At 39.0% G+C, this 25,803-nt stretch overlaps 1 protein-coding gene across 1 annotated transcript in view; it reads left to right on the top strand.

The window, feature by feature from the left end:
- The window catches only part of kcnh1a (potassium voltage-gated channel, subfamily H (eag-related), member 1a), a 253,217-nt gene extending 245,158 nt beyond the window's left edge, over positions 1 to 8,059 (top strand). The window contains exon 11 of the mRNA XM_069931204.1: positions 6,902 to 8,059. Within this exon, the coding sequence (XP_069787305.1) occupies positions 6,902 to 7,744 (843 nt within the window). The 3' untranslated portion in view covers positions 7,745 to 8,059. The remainder of the gene's footprint in view (positions 1 to 6,901) is intronic.
- The last annotated feature ends 17,744 nt before the right edge of the window (positions 8,060 to 25,803 follow it).

The raw sequence follows: 25,803 nt of genomic DNA, 5'->3' as shown, positions 1-25,803 counted from the left end.
AACAGAGAATGTCTTAGGTGGGGCAGATCCCTGATGATTGCTGCTGTGCTCCTTGTAGATTTTCTCGATGGTGGGGAGAGTTTTGCCTGTGATGTATTGGGCTGTGTGCACTACCTTTTGCAGGGGGTTTATCTCAGACATTTTGGTGCCCCAATATCAGGCAGCGATGCACACTTTCTACTATACATCTGTAGATGTTTGCCAAGGTTTTCAATGTCATCCCAACTTCTGCAAACTCCTCAGGAAGTAGACATGCTGATGTGTTTTCTTCATGATTACATTTGTGTGTTGGATCGAGGAATGTTCCTCCGAGACAGTGACTCCCAGGAATTTAAATCTGTCTGCCTTCTCCACCTCTGAACCCTCAATGATTATTGGATCGTACACTTCTTGTTTCTGAGACCTGAATTAAATAATGCTCACGTACAATCAGTTGAAGTAACTCAGCATGTCGAGTAGAATCAGAGGGAAACATTGTCCAAGTTGAAGGGTTCTTGTCTGAAACATTGAGATGTCTTTCTCTCACTGATGTTGCTTGAACCACTGGGTTCCTCAGCAGATAGTTTTGCTCTATTTCCAGCATCTGCAGCTTCTCATGTGTCTCCTTTCAGTTGGCAGAATATGAATGGGATTGGAAGATGGCTGCACTGACAAATCATCCATGTATGTGAGGATGGGGAATTTAATGTCAGGTAAAGGAGAAATTGTGAAGGAATGCTGTTACGATGCAAGGAGATGATAGCAGACACCATCATCTTGGCGTTCCCTTCAGGGCGAGTACAATTCCAGATTGATTCAGGAAACATCAAAGTGATAAAGGAGAACTTTGGAGAAGCTCTTTTTAATTTTACAATATTTTTATAGTAAATAGAGTAGGTAGAAGCACAACGCAAATACTTTGTAGGTGGGTGTATAACTTGGATTTTTGCCTATTTTGTATGACATTTTAAAAATTTATATATTTTCATAAAGTTGAGTGCTTGCCAGAGTAATGAACACTGGGCTGAAACAAGGCAAGTTGCTGTCATAATTTCGAACATTATGAGCTAAAAAGATTACTTCTTTGTGTTTAATTTTGAGACGCAAGTGGAATGCTTTTCGTCAAGCTTCAGGGCCAGGGTTAACTTCACGGTCCTTTGACTTTCTCTTTCCCTTGTTTTGTTTCTCGTCCCAAAACTACCTCACCTACTTTCGCCAATAAACTGTCTCTCCGCAACACTGTTGCCTGGATTTAAACAAAAGGTCTGTGCTCGAAAGATTCAGCTTGGAATTTGAGTTAATACCTGGAAACATAAGAAAGTGGTGTTATTATTCTTAGACAATCTTGCCGTAGGGACTATTGACAGTGCTCGTGATGACAACTGTGTGCTGTTCACGGATGTAAGAATACAAAATAAACTGGTGATTTGTTTGAAGCTGCCCCTACCTTGATGTAATTTCAGTTTTGATCTGCAAAGAGAGAATGATTACATTAGCAAATATGATATTTTAGTGACTGTACAAGTGAGCGGCAGCCGATACCTTTATAATGCTCCCTATTGAATTAAACTATCAGTGGTAATGATGAACAAGTGTTGCTGAAATCTGAGGAATTTCCAGTATAAAATTGAAAACTTGAAGTGTATAAACATATGCCTTAAGTGGTCACTGCAGTTTTAGTGCTAAAGTGTCCTCCACCTTTAATTTTAGTAAAGGCAACTCAAGATTGGACTGGAAAAATACACATTTTCCCCATGAGAAACTGAACAGTAAATCCATTTTGTTCCCCTGGATGGAAAATATGCAGTTCTTGTTAGATCTATCAATAACAAAGTCATCATGTCTTTCCCTCATGTTAGTTTATATTTTCAGATCTTTCCCTAATACATAATTTCCTGTAGCTGTACATTGCAATATGTACCTGAATGTTTACAGAAAGGCAGGAAGTGAACAGGTTCAGATATCTTCCAGGAGGAGATAAGCACATTGATCTGGAAATGTACTATTTTGACAAATTTAATGGCAAGATCATTATCATTATTATGTACAATACTCGGTGGTCAATCAGAAAGTCAGGTTGCCCACCCAGTGGGTGGGAAAGGTGGATGCACAAAAGGTTGGAGAGCAATAGTGTTGGTGGAAGTTGGACACAATCAGAAGGTCAGAGGACAATATAGATAGAAAAATGGCTGCTCATTTGATGGGTGGTGGCTATGTTGGGGTATGGGTATCACTCCTTCTGGCCCCTGACTGTTTGATTAAAAAGCGCATACTTGGTTTAGCTACTGGCTTTTCAAGGATCTTGAGAAATTGGTGGTCAATGTCACATGTAAGTGGCGACCAAAGTATCAGGAATGGAGTCATTTTAAAGTTACAATCTCAAACTTCTGGACAATGTGTATTATTCTGGTCCCACAGGTACTCTAGTTAAACTGAAAACAAATTGCTTTTGAACCTCAGGGTCAATAATGGAAATTTACACAATATTTTATGCTCTTTCTGTGATCTTTTAAAAAAAAAATTCAGATGCTTATTCCTGCCAATTTTAGCAGACAATGATTTGAGCCTTTACCAGATTCAGTAGGTAGGAAGATGTATTCTTTCAAAGTGTTGTTTATGGCTATAAATGCATTAGAAAGACCAAGTCAAGTATATGATCTGATTGCACAAGTCCAACCCAACGAAACAGCATTTTCCAATCCTTGGTGGAAAACACACAGAAATGGAACCAGACACAGCACACAGGACACATATTCATAGATTTAAAAAAAAATTTTTTGTAAATGTGGAAAACACACAGACATGGAACCAGACACAGCACACAGGACACATATTCATAGATTAAAAAAATTTTTTTTGTAAATATGAGAGTTCCTTTGGTCATTCAACGTTCTCACTGCCCGTGGGAAGAAACAGTTGCCTGGCTCTGATACTCCTGTATCTCTTTTTCATTGGGAACAGCTGAAAGATGCTCTGTGCAGGGTGGAAGAGGACCTTAATGATTTTGCATGCCCTCTTCAGACAACAGTCCCAGTACATCACGTTCTGGGGAGGGGGATGGGGTGTGGGAGGAAGGGAGACTCCAGTGATCCTCTTTGCCATTCTTATGGTCCTGCAGATTGACCACTGATCCATTTTTTTTCTCCAGCAGCTATACCATGATATAGCCAGCCAGAACACTCTGAATAGAGCTCCTGTCGAAGGTTGCCATGATGGTGGCCGGTAGACTTGCCCGCTTCAGTTTTCTTAGGAAGTGTTGTGCCTTCCTGACAAGTGAGGAAAAACGAAGAGAATATTATTTCTATTATGAGGGTTATGAACTGCAGTATTAATTTCTGCTGACATCGATCAGTGTCAGAATAGTCCTCTTTATATCTGTTTTATTTTTAGTGTCCTACCATGCAGTAGTTTTATTTTAATGCATTGTACCTTGTATTTAAATGGCAGATACATATGAAAATAGTCATAGAGGAAACTGCTCTTTTCTTTGTTTTGCCTTGATGCTTACAATAGGTATTTCCATACTTTTGAGAAGTGAGTAATATTAATGTGGTATAAACTTTGATTTATAAGCATTCCATTCAGGGTATAAAGTTAGATTCATTTTGAATCTGAGAGTTGAGACAATTTAAAATCAGACAAAGGTTATAATGCTGGTATTTGAATAAATTGTAAATTTGCAGGAAATGTAGTGCTTTCAAGTAAATTGATTGTATCTCTGATTCAGCCCATGCAGGAATTTTGTTTTCATATGTTGTGCAGGGGAATAAAGGTCTGAATGTTTTTCTTTTATTGTGTGAGTGCCCCAAATTTGCTAACCCCTCCAGTTTTAATGCACAATTTATTTCTTCTTGAAGTGTGTTGTCATCGAAACAATAACCTCTTCCAATGTAGAAAGTTAATTACTAGATTTACTAGATAACTCATAATTAATAGAGAATTGCAACAAAGGAAGAGAGTGCATGGGTTAAATTTTATTAGTCATATGAGATTGTAGGAGTGGAATAAATTTAAATAAATCTGCCAGATGAATGCCCACTGTCAGTTCTAATTTGTGGAAAATTTTAAAAGCTGAAACAGCAGTTTAGTCATAAAAATTATGCCCCATGCTTATCAAAATGAAAATCCTGCCAGCTGCATTAAGAAACAAACTAAAATTATTTCAAGATATTGGATTAAATCAGAAAATGTAAGAAATATTCAGACCAGAAAATAACTGGAAAGAGACAAAGTATTAACATTTCAGGTAACTTGTCAGTATGGCCAACCTGCTGTGTATTTTGAACATTCCCTGGCCTTACTTCAGAGTTTCACTGTTTTTTTGCTTTTCAAGGCATTGGAAATTCTTCAGCTTAGCACTTTGTGTGGTAGATAATAAAGATTGGTGATGTAGTAGACAGTGAGGGAGGCTTTCAAGGATTTGGATGAGCTGTAAAAATGGGATGCAAAATGGCAGATGGAATTTAATGTAGACAAGTGTGAGGTGTTGCACTTTGAAAGGACAAACCAAGGTAGGATATAGATAGTAAATGGTAGGGCACTGAGGACTGCTATACAACAGAGGGACCTGGGAAAACAAATACATCATTCCCTAAAAGTGGAGACATATGGTTGTAAAGAGAGCTTTTGGCTCATTACCCTTCATAAATCGAAGTACAGGTATATCCTGCTTTGTGAAAGAGTGTACCTATGAAACCTTTTGTAAGCCAAAATGGTGTAAAGTGAAAACCCATTCAAATTTCTTTCAGATAGCGAACACAGGTTTCTTTGTAAAAATGAATTTGTGTAAAACGAGTATTTGTAAGGTGGGGTATACCTGTATTGAGTATCGGAGTTGGGATGTTATGATAAATTTGTGCAAGACATTGTTGAGACCAAATATGGAGTATGGTTGCAGTTTTGGTCACCTAACTACAGGAAAGGTATCAATAAAAGTGAAAGAATTAAGAGAATACTTACTAGGAGATTCAAGCTTCAATTTATTGTCATGTCATAAAGACAATGCATTATACACAAAATTTGTTTTTGTCTGCTGTAAGGCAGACAGATTTCCCATGGACAGTCAGAGAAAGAAGCAAAAGAGAGTCCTCTCAGAGTCTCTGTGCATCCATGGTTTCACGTCCAGCACTCCTGCAGCCACACAGAATCCAGTCCAAACTATCAGAAGCCAGTGATCCAGATCTGAACCTCTGACACAATCACAAACCTTCAGTGCTGTTGGTACACTCTCGCATCCCAGTCCCAATACCTGGAACCCCTTCAGCCAGTCTCCAGCAGTCCACTGCCCAGTTTGAATCCCTCAACCATAGTCACCAGCAACCTGCTGCCTACAAGGGTTCCATGCCTCAAGTCACCAACAGTCCACAGCCACCTGTGTGTTCTTCAGCCTCAGAGCCCCTCACAGGTCTGCCGCCATGGTCATCATCCTGATGGTTGTTTCCACTGCATCTCCTTCTCAAACAGAAGGTGGTCACTCGTTTTCTGGTAACCTGCACCAGTCTTTTGCTTCCTTGGCATCTGCAACCTCTTGTGGCTGCCACCAATCATAGGTGCTGACAATATGGGTGCAGAGCCCACGGTTGAAGTATTTTTAAATAAAACCACTGTCAGCTCCATTTACAGGCTGTTCGAACCCTTGTTTGGAGCTGACAGCAGTCAGGCTGTGTGGTTTCACTCTGTGGGTCTGTACCAGGGGCAGCGCTGCCATTACAGCAGCTCCTGTGGTGCCAATATTACCATGACCTGAGGAACCGAGTTACAGGGAAAGGTTAGGACTTTATTCCCTGGACCCGAGAAGAATGAGGGAAGATTTGATAGAGGTATACAAAATTATAAAAGGCTAATTCTTCTGAGGTTAGGTGAGATAGAAACCAGAGGATGTGGGTTAAAGATGAAAGGGGAGAAGTTTGTGAAAACACAAGGGCAGTGGTTCTCAACTTTTTTCTTTCCACTCACGTATCATTTTAAGTAATCCCTATGCCATAGGTGCTCAAGGTGGTATGTGGGTAGAACCAAAAAGTTTGAAAAACACTGTTTTAATCATACCTAATTGACTCGTTATGTGCATGGTTTCACAACTCCAAAGGAAATCGGCCAATGACAATTTTTCTCAAGCAAAATATTTCAGTAACAATTGTCAAGAGCAGTGATTCTCAACCTTCCCTTCCCACTCACATACCATCTTAAGCAATCCCTTACTAATCGCAGAGTATTGATGGAATAGAAAAAGGTTGAGAACCACTGCATTGGGGGAATTTCTTAACAGAGTGGATAGAGTGTGGAACAAGCTGCTAGTAAATGAAGGATCAATTTTAACATTTAAGAAAAAATTAGACAGGTACATGGATGGGAGGGATGTGGAATGGGTGCAGGTCAGTGGGACAAGGCAGAATTATAGATCTGCCTCGACACCCCCCACACCCTCCTCCATCCCCACACACAAGGGCAGGAGTCCCATTGTCTTCATCTACCACCCCATCGGCCTCTGCATTCAACATATCTTCCTCTGCCATTTCCGAAACCTACGATTCCACCACCAGACACATATTCCCCTTTCCTCCTTCCTCTGAATTTTGCAGGGACCACTCCCTCCATGACTCCCTTGACCACTCTTCCATCCCTACCATTCTCCCCCTTGGCACCTACCCCTGTGACCGCAGGAGATGCTCCACTTGCGCCCACAACTCCTCCCTCTATGGTCTTAATGTTTAACTCAATCATCTTGCTTTCTTTTTAAATTGACCTTTTATTAGAATCTTTTCAATCAGTAATATCAGCAAGACTATTGGGTCAAAAGGCAAAATAGTATCTGCTAACACAATGCAAAAAAAAACATACTATTTTTGTAACTCTGTAGCGGTAAAGTGCTACTTTAACCATGTGGAGCAATTAATCTGACTTTGCCATCTTTTCATTGATGTAGATTGTGTTCAGAAAGATCAGTGATGTGAAGCGTGAAGAAGAAGAAAGGATGAGGTTAAAGAATGAAGCACCGTTAAACCTACCCCCTGATCATCCTGTACGCAGACTTTTCCAAAGGTTTAGACAGCAGAAGGAGGCTCGTTTGGCAGCAGAGCGATTAAAGGAAATTGAAGATGTAGAGAAAGGTTCTGGTCATTTTCAAGGCTCTGTAACTGATGCAGCAGCAACAACTAGTTTAGTTACAGTCACTGAAAGTCCTGCCACTCCAGTTCCTTCACAAATGGCTAGACCCCCATCAGAGTTATCAGATCAAGCTAAGCTGCAAGCTCCAACATCTGAGCAATTTGCAACTGCAAAGCAATCTGGAGAGTCCACGAAACGCAAAGGTTGGTCAAAATGTAAAGATTCTGCTTCTAAAGAGGAAGACTGGAATAAAGTGTCCAAGGCAGAATCTATGGAAACTTTGCCGGAAAGAACTAAAACACATGAAGAGACGTCTCTGAGGAAAACAGACTCGTTTGACAGTGGCATCACAAAGAGTGACTTGAGATTAGACAATGCAGGGGAAACACGGAGTCCACAGGACCGAAGCCCTGTGCTTACAGAGGCAAAGCACACGTTTTATCCAATTCCTGAACAGACTCTTCAAGCCAGCATATTGGAAGTAAAGAATGAGCTGAAACAAGATATAAAATCACTTAATAACAAGATCACTGATATTGAAAAACAACTTTCAGAAATACTGAGGATATTAAATGGAAGATCTACACATTCGCCACAGGAAATATTTGAAATATCAAGGCCAACTACCCCAGAGACTGATAAGGAAGATCAGCAGTTTTAACTGAACCAGTCTTTACATTTATAAACAAAATAAACTGCAATGGAAAAATCCAGGTGAAAATTTACTGAGCTTTGACCAATTTGACAATGAACTGTCCGGAATGCTGAAATGGAGGGGTGTAATTGTGCTTTTTCCTGACTTTCCTTGTAGGCATACACAAATAAATATGCACAAATGCCACACTTACAGAATGAAGACTCAAACTACTACAAATTTTACTGATTTGCTGATGGATATGGTGATCAATTTAAATTTAATGAAACCATGAACACACAATCTAAAAATCTTTGAAATGCTGGCTTTTTGCATCTTATCACAAAGGTAAAGGCAACATTTTTTTTGAAATTAATTAGGACTATTTGTTTTACTGCTTAAAGTGTCTAATTCATTGGTGCAATCCATAGAAATGTTGTGGATGAGTACAGTTCTGCAAAATATTCCATTCAGGTTATTATTTACCAAAGTTACATCTTTTTTTTTCTGTGACTTGAAATTTTAGCCCTTTAATCTGTATCTCATCAACTTTATGCAACAGAAATATCTTTTTTTTTATATAATTCCTGAGGACACACTTTATTCTTCCTTTGCTCTATATTCATTTTTTTCAATTTAAGCAATTCAAATTGAATTTTTAAAAAAATTGAGCAAAATAATTCAATGATAAAAAGTCTTTGCTATAATGATTGTTTATGTTTACTGTTTCTACTTGCAGTTTTCTGATACCACAGCTGGAATATTTCCTTCTGAAGCCACCAATTTATACCAGATGGTTCCATAAAGCAGGGCTTCTCCAATATCTTGTCCTATATGACCATTCTTCATGTATGACTCTAAGATAGTCAATACTAGAAATCCCTTAAATATAGGAGCATCAAAACTGAGCCCTGCATGTGCTTGTGTTATGTACTTTTGTGCATTAGTTGCTAAAACAGATCAGAGCAGCAAATCTTGGATGATTTCTCCTCCTCCAGTAAAAGTTCTACAAAAACTTGGAACATGTAAACAATTTCATACTAGATGGTGGCAGATTAATCTTTGTAGCCCAAATCCTGACACCTGTGTTACTCACCTTCACATGAAACAACTCATATCAAACTCTTTTCTAAATGACTCATTCATTTGTTCATTTTTGTAGATATAGACATTGTTTTTGAAATATAAAACAATTTTTTGTCAAAATTTGTCTCACTAGCAATGGAAGACTATTAACTGTTATAAATTTCATGAAACAAGTCATGAATGTAATTCTCCCAGAAATTAGCATCAAACAGCTTCAATCATGAAAGGTTCTAATGCTTTTGTAGCATCCTGGATGATTTTGCTGATTACATAATTATGAAGGAACAAAAATGAATGATCAAATTCCATCCTGTTAAGGGTTGATCATTTACAAGGACGGATTTGGAGAAATCATTCAACTAAACTTCTTAAGAGTCTAGTGCAGAGCATCAGGTGCTGACTGATATGTACAGAATGAAGATATTCTTAAACAGCAAGATCAACACAGCTGAAAGACAAACATAAAGCAAGCTTACATCCTTCAATTCAGAGTGGAAGCTGATTCTAGAATAAAGGGAACAATAAAATAGCCTTTTCTGAATGATGTATGTAATAAATCTAATTTGTTTCTTTCATGGTACATTACATTTCCCCATATCCGAAAAGCTTGGGACCAGACGTCTTTCGGTTAATGGTGTTTTTTGGAGTAATGGCTTTAAACAGCCCAGTAGCATCAGGAGAATACATGTATCAACAGTTAAACAACAACAAAAAACAAAGGAAGGCTTTTCAAGCATGAAATAATGCTTAATTCTTACCAAAAAATGTGATCTTTGCTTACAAAATAAGACATTGACAGTGCTATCTGCAGACTTTTTTTGCCATTATACAATATATGAGGGCTCCATTGGATTCAAAATGGTGCCAACAGAGTGTCAGAGCCCCACATGGGCAAGTCGGGTGAAATTTAAAAAAAAACTTGTGATGTCATGTTGCCGCCGATTAAAAAAATGTTCAGATAATAGAACTTTTCGGTTAACAGAATTTCGGATATAGGGAAAAGTATTGTATATAGAACTGCTTAATAATTTATACAGTTACAACTAATGTAAATTGTGCTTCTGCACTGTAATTCTTTTCAACATATTCACAATTGACTATAGCAAATATGGTGTGAGCAGGATCCAAGAATATCGGTATGACATTTCCGTCTCCACTATAAAATCAGCTTCATTCATTGTCAAATACTGGTAACTAAAATAATTCTGTCTTTATGAAACAAACTGCAATTATTCCCAAGTGACTTTTGTCAGTTTGAGATAAATCAACAAATGCTACCATATTAATATAATCTGTTATGCAAAGATAACAGACATAGAAGATGCTTCCATTTTTAACTTGCTGTTGTGTATTTAATTAATTGTTCAGCAAGATAATGTCTTCAAATGCCTGAACCCCTACCTGAAAACTGATTTCCAAAAGACTTTACGTGTTTTAAGTAGGCAGGAGAATGACTTGATAGGTTTCTAATCAGTTCTGATTTGAACAAGATCCAGTAAACCTCCTTTGCATCAGAAATGCTGAGAATAAATCAGCAATATACTATATGAACTTACCTTAGCATCATAAGATGCCCACATATGCTCATAGAAACTTATTTACTTGATTTAAAGTTACATTAACATTAATTAATATTGTGCAGAAGCAACCAGTTGTTAGTAAAACAGAGGTAAGAATATAAATGCTTTAACCGTACAAGTTCAATGCTCAAGTATTAGAGTGATGAAAGATGTCAGTCAGAGCCTTCTATGAGACTGAAGAATGTTGTGATACCTGTTTAAAAAGAAATGTTTTCATTTAGTTTAATTTTTGCATGATTTGCATTCTGCAGTAGAATTAAAGATTTGTTGGTATGTGCTTCTCTTATTTTCTTTCCAAATCAAGGAAGCACCAGATCACCTCCAATATTGCTTTCACTCCAACTCTACTTTTATCATAGTATAATTCTGCAATATACTCCCATGAGCATGACAAATGTTCTGAAGAATTTAGGGACTATTTTTGTGGTCAGCCAGGAAAGCTGCCATGTGGCATATGTACCAGTTCTACAACACTCAACATAATATGCACATCATATCAATATTCCTGTTATAAAATGAAACATGAAGCACAAATTGTTTGATTTATAAAGATATGTAAACTTTATTTCTAAGAATAAAGAATATTTTATACATATTCAGGCTTTGTTTGTTCATGAAATTATAATATGTTTGATTTTGTGCAGAGTGAATTGCCCAGATTACCAATTTTTGTAAACAATGTTGTTTGACACGATTGTAGCATCATTCATTGCTTGAGACTAAATATGAAAAACTGTCTTTACCATAGGACTCTTTTTCTCAACACAACAGCAACCTTACATCATTCAAATACATTTCACTGACTGGAAATCCCTTTGGAACATATTAAAGTCAGGAAAAACTGTAATACATGTAAGTTTCTTTTTTTTTCAGAATGATGTTCCATTTAATTCAGTCATAATATTTTGCAATGCAAGTCAATAATATCTAACTGAGAGATTAAAATGCCACCTAAGTTGCCTCTTAGGTTATAGGCAAGACATATTATTTTTACTACACCTAAATAGTGCCCGATGTCAAAATATCCTTAAGTAAAGTATTCTTTTGTTCCAAAACATTTCTGGGCCAAGCACTCTTCATGAAACATGCATGAACACAAATGATAAAGGGTCAAATAGAGAAGTAAAAGAAAAAAACCTGAAACCTATTTAAAGTTTTGGTTATTCATCATTCTTGGAATAATCTTTCCTTTGTAGGCATTCAAAAGATTATTTTTATTTCTTAAGCATTCATGCAGAGGAGAAATTCTTTGACCTGAACTGAATTACGGGAAAGGTTAAAAAGGTTAGGATTCTATTCCCTGGCATGTAGAAGAATGAGGGGAGATTTGATAGAGGTCTACAAAATGAAAATGGATATAGATAGAGTAAATGCAAGCAGGCTTTTTCCCATGAGGTTAGGTGAGAAAATCCATACCTGCTGGATGGAATCCCCCCAGAAGTCTGGAAGGCTGGCGGCAAAACTCTGCATGCCAAACTGCATGAGTTTTTCAAGCTTTGTTGGGACCAAGGTAAACTGCCTCAGGATCTTCGTGATGCCACCATCATCACCCTGTACAAAAACAAAGGCGAGAAATCAGACTGCTCAAACTACAGGGGAATCACGTTGCTCTCCATTGCAGGCAAAATCTTCGCTAGGATTCTACTAAATAGAATAATACCTAGTGTCGCCGAGAATATTCTCCCAGAATCACAGTGCGGCTTTCGCGCAAACAGAGGAACTACTGACATGGTCTTTGCCCTCAGACAGCTCCAAGAAAAGTGCAGAGAACAAAACAAAGGACTCTACATCACCTTTGTTGACCTCACCAAAGCCTTCGACACCGTGAGCAGGAAAGGGCTTTGGCAAATACTAGAGCGCATCGGATGTCCCCCAAAGTTCCTCAACATGATTATCCAACTGCACGAAAACCAACAAGGTCGGGTCCATACAGCAATGAGCTCTCTGAACCCTTCTCCATTAACAATGGCGTGAAGCAAGGCTGTGTTCTCGCACCAACCCTCTTTTCAATCTTCTTCAGCATGATGCTGAACCAAGCCATGAAAGACCCCAACAATGAAGACGCTGTTTACATCCGGTACCGCACGGATGGCAGTCTCTTCAATCTGAGGCGCCTGCAAGCTCACACCAAGACACAAGAGAAACTTGTCCGTGAACTACTCTTTGCAGATGATGCCGCTTTAGTTGCCCATTCAGAGCCAGCTCTTCAGCGCTTGACGTCCTGCTTTGCAGAAACTGCCAAAATGTTTGGCCTGGAAGTCAGCCTGAAGAAAACTGAGGTCCTCCATCAGCCAGCTCCCCACCATGACTACCAGCCCCCCCACATCTCCATCGGGCACACAAAACTCAAAACGGTCAACCAGTTTACCTATCTCGGCTGCACCATTTCATCAGATGCAAGGATCGACAATGAGATAGACAACAGACTCGCCAAGGCAAATAGCGCCTTTGGAAGACTACACAAAAGAGTCTGGAAAAACAACCAACTGAAAAACCTCACAAAGATAAGCGTATACAGAGCCGTTGTCATACCCACACTCCTGTTCGGCTCCGAATCATGGGTCATCTACCGGCACCACCTACGGCTCCTAGAACGCTTCCACCAGCGTTGTCTCCGCTCCATCCTCAACATCCATTGGAGCGCTTACACCCCTAACGAGATGGCAGAGGTCGACAGCATCGAGTCCACGCTGCTGAAGATCCAGCTGCGCTGGATGGGTCACGTCTCCAGAATGGAGGACCATCGCCTTCCCAAGATCCTGTTGTATGGCGAGCTCTCCACTGGCCACCGTGACAGAGGTGCACCAAAGAAAAGGTACAAGGACTGCCTAAAGAAATCTCTTGGTGCCTGCCACATTGACCACCGCCAGTGGGCTGATAACGCCTCAAACCGTGCATCTTGGCGCCTCACAGTTTGGCGGGCAGCAACCTCCTTTGAAGAAGACCGCAGAGCCCACCTCACTGACAAAAGGCAAAGGAGGAAAAACCCAACACCCAACCCCAACCAACCAATTTTCCCTTGCAACCGCTGCAATCGTGTCTGCCTGTCCCGCATCGGACTTGTCAGCCACAAACGAGCCTGCAGCTGACGTGGACTTTTTACCCCCTCCATAAATCTTCGTCCGCGAAGCCAAGCCAAAGAAAAAGAAAGAAGGTGAGGTAACTAGAGGTCAAGGGTGAAAGGGGAAAAGTTTAAAAGGAGATGTTTATGCAGAGAATGGTGGGAATGTGGAACAACCTGCCAGCTGGAATACATGTTAATTTTGACATTTAATAAAAATTTGGATAAAGTGTTTGGAGATATATGCTCCAGGTGCAGATTAGTGGGACTAGTTTGGGACAGACAAGAAGGACATGCTTCTGTGATGTAGTGTTTTATGATTTTAATTATTTCTTATGAAATTAGAAACTTTTCCAAAAAACCAACAAAGGATATTTATACAGAAATTAGAAACAGAGGACGGCATAGATAGCATGGTGGCTAGTGCAATGCTAATACAGCACCAGTGATCAAGACCGGGGTTGGAATCTGGCATTGTCTGTAAGGACTTTGTGTATTCTCCCTGTGTCTGCTGTTACGAGCCCAGAGGACCCCAAAACCCAGCAGCAATAGATATTCACCAAGATAAATGGTTACTTAAACAAAAGTTGCTTTTAATTATTTTTAAACATGAAAACAGAATCACACTTTAACTTAACTAACCTAATTTAACCCCCTTCTAATTCTAACCGCACGTGTATGTAATGTGTGTGCAAGTTTAGAAAAGTTCTTTAATTCACAGTCCAATCTCACTTCTCCACTCCTCCAAGTTCACTGGTTGCAGGCAATTCTTATACTGTGCACAGAATTTAACATTTATGAATTTCACCAGGCTTTGCTGCTTGAAAAGTAAATGGTTACCGCTCAGGAAGATTCTTGTCAGTTTTCAGAGAGATTTGTTGTTCGCTGGACACCCACAAAACTGATTCCTTTTAATCAGCCATATCAGTGTCTTGCTGAAGAAACTTGCCCCATCAGGGTTTTCCAGATGATAACCTATTTTCTTCAGGTTACCACAGAGTTCCTTTTTGTTTCTCTAATTTCAAGTGAAATATTAGGCAGCCAGTCTTCTCCTCTTGTATAGCCCACAAGGGCTTTGACCAGGCTGAACTAACCCTACTCACAACCTGTCTTCCAAAAGGGATTTTTCAACAAGCTTGCCAGCTTGTCCTGTTCCAGTCCCAGCTGCTGAACTGTAAAACTGCAGAACTGAATTCTCTCTCTCACTCAGTTTGACTCCCTCTGCTTGCAAAAAACCACATGACCCTCTTAAACAGCAAACTGCACTCAGACAGTCTACAGTTCCGGCGAGTTCTTTCATTGTTGCTTTTCAAAACAACAATCCATTAGTGAAGTCCCTTGGACAGTCTTAAAAGTTTTTGCAAAGGTTCTCATAGCCATACTGTTTGGCCTGAGCAGAGCTCCAGTGTTTTAAATGAGATAGGTTTTGAAGTGTTTATATGTGACCTACACTAAAAAAAACCTGCCACACCTTATCTCCCCAAATAATATCTATAAACGGTATAAAACACAACATATTCTGCCACACTTTCCCCTACAAATGAATTTTAACTTAAGTTAAAATTTAGTTATAACTAAACTGACTTTAAAATAAATAGTGATAATAATACACAATATATAACATGTTATAATAATGTAACCCACAGTTGAAAGTATATATTTATATACATGATGAATTTTAACATCTTGACAATCTGCTATTTGTACCTCTGATATATGATTAATTTGCCAATTATATTCTTGCAATATTAAACTCCAGTTACAATCTTCTGTTTTTATTCTTCATTTTATTCAAAAACACCAGAGGATTGTGGTCAGTAAATATCACAATTAGTTGATGAGAGGTATTGAGATATACATCAAAGTTTTGCAGAGCAAATATTATAGACAACAGTCCTTTCTCAATAGTTGAATAATTCCTTTGATGAACATTGAATTTTTTTGAAAAGGAGGCAACTGGATGGTCAAGTTCATTATTTATTCATAATAAAACTGCACCTGCTGCCCCCTCATTGGCATCCACTGCTAAAGAAAATGGTCTGTTAAAATCAGGAGATTTTAAAACAGGGTAATGGCATAGCATCTCCTTTAAATTTTCCAAAGCTGTCTAACAAACTTTAGTCCACACAAATTTCTCCAAAAGATTGGATAAAGGAAGAGCAACCTTAGCAAAATTTCCTATAATATCCTGCCATTCCTAAAAACCTTCTCACTGCTTTCTTGCCATTAGGAATAGGAAATTCAGAAATTGCATTCACCTTAGCTTGAATAGGTGCAACTTTGCCATGACCAACGACATGACCCAAGTATGTTACAGTGGCATTTGCAAATTGACTTTTTGATAAATTAACAGTCAAGTTTGCTTTGGATGATCTTGCAAACAATTTGTCCAATTCCCTTAGATGTTCTTCTGTGTCTCATCTTTTGTGACCAAGTCATCAATATAAGTATCTGTATGTGTTAATCCTTGGATTAATGAATTAATCATCCTTTGGAATGTTGCAGGGGCATTTTTCATGGCAAAAGGTAACACATTATACTCATATAAACCACATGGAGTTACAAAATCTGAAATATTCTTTCCTCTCTCAGTTAGAGGCACACACCAGTACCCCTTCAACAAATCCAACTTAGTAAGAAATCTAGCTTTGCCAATTTTATCAATACAGTCATCTATTCTCAGAATAGTTACTGAATTAACCTTCCTGTAATCTGTACAGAACCATCTGGTTTCAGTACCAGAATACAAGAACTCCAATCTGAGTTTGAAGGTCTAATAATATATTCCACCTCCTAATCCATGATTTTACTTTTCTGAATGTTTATTCTATATTAGTGTTGTTTTATGGGACTTGCTTCTCCTACATCCACGTCATGATAAATCACTATGTCCTTTTTGGAACATCGGGAAACAAATTTGTATATTTCAAAATTAATTATTTCAACTGCATCTGTTCTTGTGACTTAAGATGGCCTAAATTATCCTCCAAATTTTCCAAAATTGCTGAGTTAGACAGGCGCACAGGAACCATGGTTTCATTAAGGTTACCCTCACAATATTCTGTTTCCTTAATCTTATGATCCATAACTTCCTCAACCCTGTCAACAATTAACACCTCTGATACAGATTGTTCTTCACTACCTTTATACTCATAATAAGGTTTCAGCATATTTGTGTGACAAATCTGAGTTTTATTCCTTCGATCTGGAGTGTTAACAACATTCAATTTTGATTTAACCACGTATGGTCCAGAAGATTTAGCCCTCAAAGGATTGTCATGTGTTGGGAACAAAATTAAAACTTTACTGGCTGTCTTAAAATTCCTCACTTGACCTTTCCTGTCAAATAAACGCTTCATTTTACCCTGAGCCATTTGTAAATTCTCTTGAGAATTTAAATTTAGAAACATAATCCAGCAAGTCCAATTGCACATCTTCATTAACTTGTGTGTTCTTTTTATCAACATTAAAGGTCCTTTAATCTGATGTCCAAACACAATTTCAAAAGGGCTGAAACCTAATGACTCCTGCACAGCCTCCCTTGCTGTAAATAACAATAAATGAATAGCTTCGTCCCAATCTTTCCCATTCTCCAGACAATAAATCCTCATCATATTTTTAAGAGTAGAATGAAATTTTCCAAAGCTCCCTGAGTTTCAGGATGGTACACAGATGAAGTGATCTGTTTTATTCCCAAAAATAAATCAACTGCTGAGACAACCCAGACATAAAGTTAGATCCTTGATCATTCTTGATCTCTTTAGGTAATCCAAAAATTGAAAAACCTTTCCAAAGCTTTTACCACCATTTTGACTTTAATATTCCTTAATGATATAGCCTTTGGAAATCTCAACACTCTACGCATAATTGTTATTAAGTATTGATTCCCAGTTTTCGGCAGGGGACCCACACAGTCCACAATAACCCTAGTGAAAGGTTCCCCAACAACAGGAATAAGTGGCAGTGGAGCTACTGAAGGACCCTGGTTAGGGTTGCCCACAACCTGACAAAAGTGACATGTCCAGCACCAATTTATGACATCCTTCCTCAAACCAGGCCAGAAAAATTGTCTCAAAATCTTATTCATGGTTTTCTTTACACCAAGATGACCACCCAAAGGTGTATTGTGGGCTAGATTTAAAATTTCATTCTGGTAATTTCTAGGAATGACCACCTGATGAATCACACCCCCTCCCCACTCTTCATTAGCAGGAATATCAAGAGGTCTCCATTTCCTCATCAACAATTCACTCTTCAAGTAATATCCACAGGCCATTTCTTTAATCTCCTGTTCATTTACTACTTTGTCTCTTAAGATCTGTATATGTCCTATGTGCTGAATTAATCTTTCCTTGACAAAGAGAAATCCTTACTCTCACAATTACTCTGCTCATCCAAGACTATTTCAGAAGCACTGGGAAAGTCTCTTTCAACTGGATCTTCCTAAGCTCTCATCATTTTCTTAGAGAAAGACTTTGCTACAGCGCATGTAGGATATATCTCACAATCCTCTTCAAAATCATCCTTACTAGGCCAATTTGTTAATCTCAAAACTGACCCAACTTTATCCTCTGCCAAATTATTCCTTAATAAAAATGAGACTCCTTGCATGGGTAACTTTGAAATTACTCCTACTACAACAGGTCCTTTAACTAATTCTGAATTCAGCACTATGTTGTGAAGAGATTGATTGACTCTACCTCACCTCCAACATCTTTAATCAAACTCATCTCCCCTGTCTCAGTCTTTTGATCAAGAATTAAATTATTTTTCAACAACAGTGACTGAGCAGCTTCAGTATCTCTAAGAATTTTAACTGGAACCTGTGATTCTCCCTCCTTCACTGAAACCCTCTTACACAAAAGGTTTTAAAACATCCAGGTTTGGAACATCTGCTCTCCTTAAATTCAGCTGTCTGAATACATGCTTCTTTTCTCATCTCTTTTTCAACACCAAACAATTCGCAATAAGATGACCAGGTTTCTTACAAAAATGGCATACAAATCCAGAAGTTCTGTCCTTTCCCACCTTACCTCCATCTTTTCTCTTAACATTCTCCTCAGACTTAACTTCAGATTTAATAGTCTGCTCCACATTAAAACGATTATTATTCTGAGTTTTTTTTGTGAATCAGGGCAAATTCATCCACTAACCTAGCCGTTTGCTGCCATGTCCCCACATCTCTCTCACCCAGATACAACTTAATCTCATTTGGAACACACCTTTTAATTTCTTCAATTAATATTAATTCTCTCAATCTGTCAAAATCATTATTTATGCCTTTTGAAGAACACCAATAGTCAAAATATACAGATATTCGCAGAGCAAAATCCATATAAGATTGGTTCCATGTTTTCAGTAAACTCCTAATTTTTGTCTATATACTTCTGGAACCAACTCATATGCTTTCAATATTGCTTGCTTAACAGTATCATAATTTGCTACTTGGTCTGTAGTCAAACTAGAAGATGCAATTTGTACTTTTCCCTTCAATACACTTTGGAGCATAACAGGCCATTTTTCTTTTGGCCATCTTGAGCTCTCAGTAGCCTTTTAAAAAGCTGTAAATATGTATCTATATCTCCCTCATCATAAGAAGGAACTAGATTTACCCCCCTACTTGCGAAAAAACCTCTCCCCAGGACTTAGCCTCAATTCCCTTACCACCCTCCATCTCAATTTTTAATTTCTCTGTCTGTCTCTTTCAATTTCCTCCCTCCATTTTTCAGCTACCAGTTTCCTCTGCTTCATATATTCTCCATTTTTCATCCTCCTCTCTTTGTATTTCAGCTTCCTCTGTCTTATTCGGTTGTTTCTGCAACTCAAAGTTCCATTGTTCTCTTTCTTCCTACACTCCATTTCTTTCTTCTTCCACCCTAAATTTCTCCATTTCCAATTACAATTCAACAGATCTATTCACAGGAAAATTTTCTCTCTTTATCTACAAATTTTCCCTCACCTATATATTGAACTATAATCTTCTGTATTTGTATTTTCCTCATCCAATGCTTGACTTCAGTCAGCTTTAATAGCTTAGAAATAACCATCAGTTTCTTTTGCTCTGCAGCTCTGCAGGTGATGGTTGTGACAAAAATCCATTGCTGCTGCTTTCCATACACACAAGCTTTAAATTAGCTTGAAAAAAAACAATTAACTAATAAATTACAAAAACTACAATTTTCAATCCAAAAGGACTGTTACGAGCCCAGAGGGCCCCCAAACCCAGCAGCAATAGATATTCACCAAACCAAATGGTCACTTAAACAAAAGTTGCTTTTAATTATCTTTAAACATGTAAACAGGATCAAACTTTAACTTATCACTATTAACTTACTTAACCTAACTTAACCCCCTTCTAATTCCAAGCTCTCCTCCATGTTCACTGGTTGCAGGCAATTCTTATACTGTGCACAGAATTTAACATTTATGAATTTCACTAGGCTTTGGTGCTTGAAAGGTAAATGGTTACTGCTCAGGAAGGTTCTTGTTGAGATTTGTTGCTCGCTGGACACCAACAAAACTGATTCATTTTAATCAGCCACATCAGTGTTTTGCTGAAGAACTTTGCCCCATCTGGGTTTTCCAGATAACCTCTTTTTTTCAGGTCACCACAGAGTTCCTTTTTGTTTCCCTTATTTCAAGAGAAACATTAGGCAGCCAGTCTTCTCCTCTTGTGTAGACCACAAGGGCTTTGACAGATTGAACTAGGCACTCACAACCAGTCTTCAAAATGTGTTTTTTTCCCACAAGCTTTCCAGCTTGTCCTGTTCCAGTCCCAGCTGCTGCTGCTGAACTGTAAAACTGCAGAACTGAATTCTCTCTCTCTCAGAGAAAAGACTGTTTGACTCCCTTTCTGCTTGCAAAAGCCACATGACCTTCTTAGAACAGCAAACTGCATTCAGACAGCCTGCAGCTCTGACGAGTTCTTTCCTGTTGCTTTTCAAAAACAACAATCCATTAGTGAAGTCCCTTGGGCAGTCTTCAAAGCTTTTGCAAAGGCTCTTGGAGCTGGCCTGTCTAGTATTTTAAATGAGATCTGTTTTGAAGTGTTTATATGTGACTTACACTACAAAAAAAACATGCCACACTTTATCTTCCCAAATAATATCTATAAAACACAACATATTCTGTCACACTGCGTGGGTTTCCTCTGGGTCATCTGGCTTCCTACCATCATTCGAAATGTACAGGGGGTTGTGGTAATTTGGGTGTAATTGGGTGGCACAGGCTCATGGGCCAAAAGGGACTGTTACTGTGCTGTATGTTTAAATTCTACTTATTCCTTGAAGAAGTGCTCAGGCCCAAAACATCAGCAACATATCTTTGTCTCCTATAGTCACTGAAAAGACCAGCAGAGTTCCTCCAGCATTTCAGTGTGTTTTTATTTAAATAGATTGAACCTTGCTGGGCTTTTATTAAAATTTTAAACAAAAATAATTATTATTTTGGCAAATCTGGGGGTAAGGCTGAGGTAAACAAGAAAGATTGCAGTTGCTATAAATCTGGAGCAAAATGGTAGAGGAACTCAGTAGGTCAATCAGCATCAATGGGAAACAATAAATAGAAATAGTGACCATTTATGATGTTGCCTGACCCACTGAGTTCCTCCAACTTGTGTGTTGGGGCAAGACTGTGGTTCGGAATGTTTCTGGCCTATAAACTTAGCTTAATTAAATGCACAATTTGTATATGGTGGTTTCAGTATGTGGAAAGAGAAAAATGCATAAGGTGATCATTGGGATAATCAAGATAAAAGATCCAAAAGATCAACTGTTTTCTTGCTAATATAAAGTATTGGAACAGAACTTGGTGTCAGCAGAAAACTTCACACATGTATTGCTGACATATGTGCCAAGTGTGATTCACCTTTTCCCAAACCACCAGCATTGACTTGTTTTCAAAACTGTTTAATCTATAATGACAAAGCCCTGCATTATGGGTAGGCAGAAATGAATCTCACTCATGAACATAACCTTGACAACCAGCTAGGACCTAGGACATAGCTTCAGGATTTGGCACCCACTTCACCTGTTGAGCTCTAAGACATTCTTAGAGCTCCAAAGCAATACATTCAGAACCTAGTAAAGATCGAATTTTTAAAAAATCATGTATTAAGAACTTCACTTTGGAATTTCCTGAGAGCCTGGATGCTTTTGCCTTCATTGGATCTTTGAGCAGCAATTGGTCTGAGAGCTGATCAAGTTAAAACCTTAGGCTGTGAACATTATCAAAGACAATGAATGTATAAAGGTCCTTAACATTCACATTCAAAACCTATTCATCATTGATATTCAAAAATGGAAAATAAATATAATATTCAGTTTTAAAAACAACTAACTCAAATAATTCCAAACAATGGAAATTACCTGAACACATCTCTCTTCTTCAGCTGTCACACTCCACTCAATGAAAAGGGTCACCGAATCAGCTCCAGGTTCACCAGGGTGGTTTATCAGCATAGATATATGGAAATTACAGGATGTTAGCTCTCAATTTTCTGACAGTTAAAAAGGGATCTGCCAGCATTTTCTCAGGAAAATCTAGGTCACTGAAGTGACTTTAATTCCAACTGCTTCTATGCAGTTCATTCTCTTCTGTTCAAATGAATAGACCAGATGCAGGAATAATGGGACCAATTTGGTGTAGGTTTAGCATGAAAACTTCCCACCTTCAGTGACAGTGACCTTTATCAAGTTCAGTCACCCACAAGAAGAGGAATCGTGACCAGTAAATGTGGGACTTTCGTCCTTGTGCAGAAATCCTTCTGTGTATGCTGCCTGGCCCGCTGAGTTCCTCCCAAATATGTAGTCCACATAAAGAGGAAAAGGGAAGAGCTCAATGCTGAATAGCTGAAATTTCATAACAAGTTCCAACCTCTTATGTTAGTGAAATGGATTTGAACTGTTTATTGTCATGTGTACCAAGATACACTGAGCCAAAATTAGCAGTTCAACTGTAACACAATCACCACTGAGGGTGCTTGGACCTTCACACATACTCAGCCAAACACAGAGGTCTGAAATGTACAGATACCTAGGACCCGATGCAACCAATCACTTATTTCATAATTGGACTTGTCCTTGACAGAACTCCAACATGAAGTGTGTCCAGACGCATTTTAAATCCATGCCTCAAGCATAATTACCACAAGGGCATTAACCTGCTGCAAAACTGGGTGATTTCATCTACAACTTAACTCCATTGACAACCCCAGGTATAAGAAATGAAGAAACATCTTATTTCTTCTCTATCCTCTGTCACTTAAAAACTAATTTATGTTCTCTCTCAGTTATTATGAAGGATCTTCAAGCTAGATCATAACTCTGTTTTTATTTTCACAAGATTTTGCTAGGCCTGGGGAGTGTTTTCCATCTTTTTGTTCTTAATTTCAAATCTTCTGCATTTGCTGGGGTTTTTTCACCCCCAAAGGGCAAATTCTGGCAGGTCGGTCTGGCAGGCAGAGGTTAGAAAGGTTGGCTCTACCAAGATTTGGCTCAATTCATGATTGGAGGAAGAAGCTGGATCTCACTATAAAAATGAAGGAGTGAAGTTTTATCCAGCAGAGTGGACATCTTCAGAGTAGTTTGCCGAGAACAGGTAAGAGGCAAGGGATAATAGGAGTTAAAGTAATAAAGGCCACCCTATTCAAGGAACAAAAAGGATTCAGCAGGTATGTACAGGCAAAGGCAGGTTTTAGATATTTTTCTTCCTCTAGTCATAAACAGTGGGAATGGGAGCCAATGAATGGGGAATGCTCCTCTAACAGAATGTGGGTTGTCAGAGAAGCCACCAGTATCACTGATGACTTCATCTGTGAGAAGTACATCCAGCTGCATCTCCTGACAAGCCAAATTAAGGAATTGGAGCTGCAGTTGAATGAACTCCAGATCATTCAGGAGTAAGAGGGGATTATAGAAAGTAGTTACAGGGACATTATCACACCTAGGAGGCAGGAGGAGGGTAGGTGGGTGACAGTCAGGAGAGGGAAAGGGAACAAGCAGGCAGTGCATGGCTCCTGTGTGGCTGTTGACCTCAATAATAGGTATACCATTTTGCATGGGGGGATGATCTACCAGGGACAAGCCATGGCAATCTGGTCTCTGGCATGGAGTGTGGTCCTATGGCTATGCAGGGAAGGGAAGAGAAGAGGTGAACTGTAGTGATAGGGGATTCCATAGTTAGGGGAACAGATAATAGGTTCTGTGAAAGAGATTGCATATCCAGGATGATACGTTGCCTCCTGGGTGCCAGGGTCCGAGATGTATCAGATCAAGTTCACAGTATTCTCAGGAGGGAGGGTGATCAGCCAGATGTCATGGTCCATGTAAGGACCAATGATGTGGGTAGGAAGGGTGAGGAGGTCCTGCAAGGAGAGTTTAGGGAGTTAGGCATTAGGTTGAAGGACAGGACCTCCAGGGTTGTGATCACAGGATTGCTAGAAATAGGAGTATAATGCAGCTTACCATGTGGCTAAAGGCATAGTGTAGGAGGGAAGTCTTTAGTTTTCTGGATCATTAGGCTCTCCTCCAGGGAAGGTGGGACCTGTACCGATGGGATGGTTTGCATTTGAACTGGAGGGGGTTAATATCCTTTGCAGTAATGTTTAAACTAGATTTGCTGGGGGATGGGACCAGAGCAGATAGAGGAGTGGAGGAAGGAGAAGATGATGTGAAAATTGCATACACTGTTAGAAGTTAATAGACTGTATGTGGTGGAAATATTCTCAGGTGCATCTATTTCAATGCAAGGAGTATTGCAGGAAAGGCAGATGAACTTAGAGCAAGGATTGGTACGTGGAATTATGATATTGTGGCCGTTAGTGAAACTCATTTGTAGAAGGAGCAGGACTGGCAGCTCAATGTTCCGGGCTTTAGACGCAATAAATTGGGGTGGGGGGGAATGAAAAGGGGTGCAGTGGCATCACCTGTCAAGGAAAATATCACAGCTATACCTAGGCAGGACAGACCAGAGGGCTCGTCTACTGAGGCTATATGAGTGGAGCTGAGGAACGGGAAAGGTATGGCCACACTCATGGGATTGTATTCTATTCCGCCCATTATTTAATGACAATTGGAGGAGGAAATCTGTTAAGAAGTAACAGACAGCTGCAGGAAACATAAGGCTGTGATAGTAGGAGTTTTTAATTTTCCACTTAATGACTGGGACTCCCAAACTGTAAAAAGGCTGGATGGCTTGGAGTTTGTCAAATGTGTTCAGGTAAATTTTCTAAATCAATATGTAGAGGTACCAATGAGAGAGACTGAAATATTGGATCTCCTACTAGGAAATGAGACAAGTAGAGAAGTATGCGCAGGGGAACATTTTGAGTCCAGTGATTATAATGTCATTAATTTCAAGTAAATTATGGAGAAGGATAGGTCTGGGGTTGAGATTCCAAATGGAAGAAAGGCCAATTTTGAGGAAATGTGAAAAGATCTAGAATGTGTGAATTGGGACAAGTTGTTTTCAGGCAAGGATGTGAGAGATAAGTAGAGAACCTTCAACAGGGAAATTTGAGATACAGAGTTTGTGTGTTCCTGTCAGGATTAAAGGCAAAGTTAGCAGGCATAGGGAACCTTGGTGCTCAAGGCTTATTGGGCTTGGAAGAAGAGAGAGGTGTATAACCGGTATAGTCAACATGGAGTAAATGATGTGCTTGAGGAGTATAAAAAATGCAAGCAAAACCTCAAGAAAGAAATTAGGAAATCAAAACAAGGTATGAGTTTGTTTTGGAAAACAATATCTGCAGCTATATTAAGAGCAAAAGAATGGTAAGGAACAAAATTGATCAGTGGTCGGTTTTGTATGGAGCCAAAAGAGATGGGGAGATCTTAAATGTTTTTTCATCAGTATTCACTCAGGAAATTGGCAGTTGTGGGAAGTAAGGAAAACAAGCAATGAGGGCATGGAACCTATACAGATTAAAGAAGACAAAGTGCTTGCTGTTTTAAAGCAAATAAGGGTGGATAAATCCCCAGGGCCTGACAAGATATTCCCTGAGGCCTTGAGGGAGGCTAGTGTAGAAACTGTAGGGGCCCTGACAGAAATATTTAAAAAGTCCTTAGCCACGGGTGTGATGCCGGAGGATTAGAGGGTAGCTCACTTTGTTCCATTGTTTAAAAAGACTCCAAAAGTAACCATGGTCATTATAGCCAGTGAGCCTGACATCAATAGTGGGTCATTATTGGAAAGTGTTCTAAGAGAATGGATATATAATTACTTGAATAGCCATGGACTGATTAGGGATAGTCAACATGGCTTTGTGCATGGTAGGTTGTGTTCAACGAAACCTTATAGAGTTTTTAGAGGCGGTTACAAGTTGGCAAAGGAAAGGCTGTGGATGTTGTCTATATGGACTC

The sequence above is a fragment of the Narcine bancroftii genome, chromosome 4 (genome assembly GCF_036971445.1).
Source record: "Narcine bancroftii isolate sNarBan1 chromosome 4, sNarBan1.hap1, whole genome shotgun sequence".
NCBI lineage: Eukaryota > Metazoa > Chordata > Chondrichthyes > Torpediniformes > Narcinidae > Narcine > Narcine bancroftii.
Note: the sequence above shows the minus strand (reverse complement) of the source record. Positions and strands in the feature narration are given on the sequence as shown.